General features: G+C 45.4%; 1 protein-coding gene across 1 annotated transcript; it reads left to right on the forward strand.

The window, feature by feature from the left end:
- On the forward strand, window positions 1–3,656 carry LOC114439446 (neurogenic differentiation factor 2-like). The gene is made up of 2 exons (XM_028411388.1): window positions 1–204; window positions 2,403–3,656. The coding sequence occupies exon 2, from the start codon at window positions 2,410–2,412 to the stop codon at window positions 3,478–3,480; it is 1,071 nt and encodes a 356-aa protein (XP_028267189.1). The 5' UTR covers window positions 1–204; window positions 2,403–2,409; the 3' UTR covers window positions 3,481–3,656.
- The last annotated feature ends 539 nt before the right edge of the window (window positions 3,657–4,195 follow it).

The raw sequence follows: 4,195 nt of genomic DNA on the forward strand, positions 1-4,195 counted from the left end.
ACCGAGACGTTCACAGGCTCCGGTGGCGCGCGTGCAAGGAGGGGAGAAGCATCACCGTGCAAGCCAGTAAAAGACAGCCGCGCGCTTCCTGCACCTATACACTGATAGGAGAGCGGTGGATCGCTCGCTCGTGCGGTCCCTGAAGATGGTCTGAAACTCAGGCGCGTGTTTTTTTCTGCCTCCCATCCCCTGTGAAGAGCCGAGGTAAGTTGGGACAACAACACGAGAGTAGATTAAAAAAAATATATTAAATATATTAAAACAAAAAAAAGATCCGGGATGTATCCAAAATGGAGGAGAAAATTAATCCTTAAACAGGTGAACAAATGCATTTGGATGCCAGGTGTTGTCATATACTTTTATAGGCTGTTGTGGTGAATTAAACTGTGCGTAATGTGTATAATTTTAGTGGAATCTATTGGCATGATTCCATATGGAAATGTACTGTACTGACGCCTTTAGTGTTTGTGACTTTACGCGCATCCATACACAATACGCAGGCTCTTTAAAACCGCGTGATGACACACTTTGAAACACATCCTAACGAACTAAATGACATGTTTGTATTTAATAGTCATCAGTTGTTTTGGATTTCAGCACGGGCGCGCTTATAACAATTAGCTCCACACACACACACACATTCTCTCTCTCTCTCTCTCTCCCACTCGTTTGGCTTGCCCTTCAACTTCTGACATCCAAATCTACCTGGATTATAAAAGCTAAGATCGAATAACGAGTCAAAAGCCAAACGTCTCCCGGTCCCGATTGCGCTCCTCCAGGATCATTTACAGAGGGAGCAGTCCTGAGGATTGGAGCGCAGCCCCTGACAGCAGCAGCGCAGCCTGTAAATAGATCAGATCGGACTCTAATTTGATTTTAGAGATTCCTACGTCTGGACCTTGAATCTGCACAAGAAAAAAGAAAAAAGGATGAGGGTGAAAACAAAAATCAGAATTCATCTTCAAGGTTTTGTGCATCAGATTCACCACGGCCTCGTCGAAGGACGTCCTCGAGCTTAATGGGAGATTTATTGATGATTTTGTCGATGATTTGCACGTTCAGTCTCGGAGCAAATGAAAGGGTGGGACAGCGCCATTGACTGTGACAGGCAGTCTGCAGCATGATTTATCTCTGTTTGCCCAGTTTTATCTTTAACAATCTATCTCGCTGCAACATTGTTTATGGGAGGAAAAAAAGGAAGACGGAGGAGTGTGCAAAAAATTGTGTTGTGTATTTTATATTTAACGAGGGCTAAGAGGATACAAGCGATTTCCATCTGTAAAGGGTTATCGCTGACTAAAAAAGAGCTTTGAAATCGTGCACTCGTGCATACTGAATAATGTGTGAAATCTATTTCGTGTTAGCTGCACGGTCTGTTAATTAAACGTTGTTGTGTTTTTTTTCTCCTTCTAATTGAGCAAACCTCCTGAGCCTGAGATTTAAAAACTAGATTTTGCCCCTGGCACACCCCCCGAGATAATTAACCAACCATCACAGCCTACCTTGCCATGGGCTGCAAGTCTATCTCCTGCTGCACTATAATAATAGCAGGGAAGTGAAAACATGTTAGGGAGGAAACCAGTGGAGGCGTTTTGAGTTTGTTAAAGATCATCGTCTCTCCATGCGTCGTTTTTTCTGATGGGACAACACTTTCTAATCAAGTGGTAGGATGATCAATTTATTTCAATTTCATTTTAGGTGAATTTATTTATATAAATCTAGTAATTTCTACATATTTGAATCTATTATTATTATTATTATTTTTTATTATTATTATGTCTTTTTCCCAAAACTGTAAAAAAAAAACATGTCTTATTATTTTTAAAACGCAGTAATATTGAAATTATTTTTTTTACAGCTCGACTGAAGATATGTATACAAGCCTTAATTTAATAATCAGCTAGACTTTAAACGAAGCTACGACCGATCAATTAAATAAAAATCCCCTCCGCTTGCTCTGAGGAGAGGAGCGTGGTGTGGATGAATAGTGCTGGAATGCAGCCAGGAGTGTATATGGGCGTCAGGAGGAGTGAAAGTGGGGGCCCCCATGGGACCTGTAATGTGGCCCCTGCCGCTGGGACCCGCTGCGAGAGGACGCGACAGGGCACACAGATGACAGCAGGGAATTAAATGGGTATCCGTCTGGCTGTAACGCAGCGCGAAGCTTTGAGGGCTGATTTCTTTCTTTCTTGCTTGCTTTCTTTTTTTGTCAAAGGTTTAGCACACACCTCGACATTAGCTTATATTTTGTCAGTGGGTATTTTCCATATTTTGGATGTTTAAATGAAGTCTGCAGTGCGTAATAGTGAGGTTTTCTCGCAGTCTTTGTAGCCTTTCTTGCATTTTGAATGTTCTGCCCTTGTGAGGCCTCATTTTCCATGTCTTCCCTCTCTCTCTTGCAGAGCAACAATGTTGACGAGGCTATTTAGTGACCCTTCCCTGCTTCCCGACGTACAAAAATACTCCGGCTGGGATGAAGATAGCGATGGCGACGATTCCAAGATCAAAGATGAAGATCAGGACACCCAGGATGACATGGATACTTCTGACCTGAGAGGAAACAGCAGAACGCACTCTGAGCACGCAGGAGAAGATGAAGAGGACGACGAGGTGGAGGAAGAGGACGACGGAGATGATACAGAAGGGGACAGGCCCAAGAAAAGGGGTCCCAAGAAGCGCAAAATGACTCAGGCCAGGGTCGAACGCTCCAAGATGCGACGGATTAAGGCCAATGCTCGAGAGAGGACCCGCATGCATGACCTGAACTCTGCGCTAGACAATCTGCGTAAAGTGGTGCCCTGCTACTCCAAAACGCAAAAACTGTCCAAAATCGAGACGCTGCGATTGGCCAAAAACTACATCTGGGCGCTATCGGAGATATTGCGCTCTGGAAAAAGGCCTGACCTTGTCTCCTATGTCCAGACCCTGTGCAAGGGACTCTCCCAGCCCACGACCAACCTGGTGGCAGGATGCCTGCAGCTGAACTCCCGCAACTTCCTCACTGAACAGCAGTGCCAGGATGGGGGCAGGTACGGGTCTGGCTCCTTCGCCATGCACTCCTACCCCTACCAGTGCGCGCGGCTGTCCAGCCCCCACTGCCAGCCGGGTTCGAACTCGCACCCGCTGAGGACGCACGGCTATTGCTCGGCTTACGACTCACTGTATGGAGGGAGCGGATCCCCGGAGTACAACAGCCCTGAGTATGAGGGGCCTCTCAGTCCTCCCCTTTGCATCAATGGCAACTTTTCCCTGAAGCACCAAGGCTCCGCGTCCCCCGAGAACGAGAAGGGGTACCACTATTCTATGCATTACTCCGGCCTGCCTGGCTCCAGACCCGCAGGAGCCCACAACCTGGTGTTTGGCTCCTCGGGAGCCCGGAGCGGCATTCACTCTGAAAACGTTCTGCCTTACCACGACATGCACTTACACCACGAACGGGCCCCTGTGTATGATGAACTGAACGCGTTTTTTCACAATTAAACGAGAAGCCTGTTGTGCGTCCCCTTGCAATCAACAACCTCTCCTCGGCACACTTTTTGGCAAGTTACCCGCCAGGATTTAGGCATTCTGGAGCAATCCTTCACTCGTTGTCATTAGTGTTCCTCTTTTTACTTGTTCGGTCTTACATTTTTGTTTGGCTATAGTCAGGGATGTAGTGGAGGGTAACCCGCAATCTTATGTTGCGCAGCAGAAATTATCCAGCTGTTAGGGTGATATAAATCTCGAAAGGGGAACTTTGATGAACAAATCATCTTAAAATCTGAGAGAACAAGGGAATTTAAACTGTTAATATTTTGTGAAATGTGTTTGTATTGGTAGTTGTTCGCATTTTGATGGCTGGAAGTCAAAGTTTACCCACTTGTTCACACCACTATATCACTGGCTACAGCTGCAGCCTGACATTGGTGGAAAATTTCTAATGGAATTAGAAATGCATCAATCAACAAAGCGAATGCAAATCGCATTTACTCGCCAAGCGAGATTTGGGAGGTTGTAAGTTTTTCTTTTTGTGTGTTGTTTTCATTTGTTTAGTTTTTGAAACTGAAAGAATGCAGAGAGAAATGATGTGTTAGTTGGGTTGTTTTAGAAAAATCTGTTCTCCAGCAATTCAATCGTTTCGCATCTATGCAAAACCCAACGAGACCACAGAGAGAGGCAACAAGGCCTAAAAGACACTGTATGTTCCATCAGCACT

This window comes from Parambassis ranga, chromosome 8 (genome assembly GCF_900634625.1).
Source record: "Parambassis ranga chromosome 8, fParRan2.1, whole genome shotgun sequence".
Taxonomy (NCBI): Eukaryota; Metazoa; Chordata; class Actinopteri; family Ambassidae; genus Parambassis; species Parambassis ranga.

Excerpts from the sequence above, each read along its gene's own strand:
- LOC114439446 (XM_028411388.1), top strand. The coding sequence starts at position 2,410 with ATGTTGACGAGGCTATTTAGTGACCCTTCCCTGCTTCCCGACGTACAA.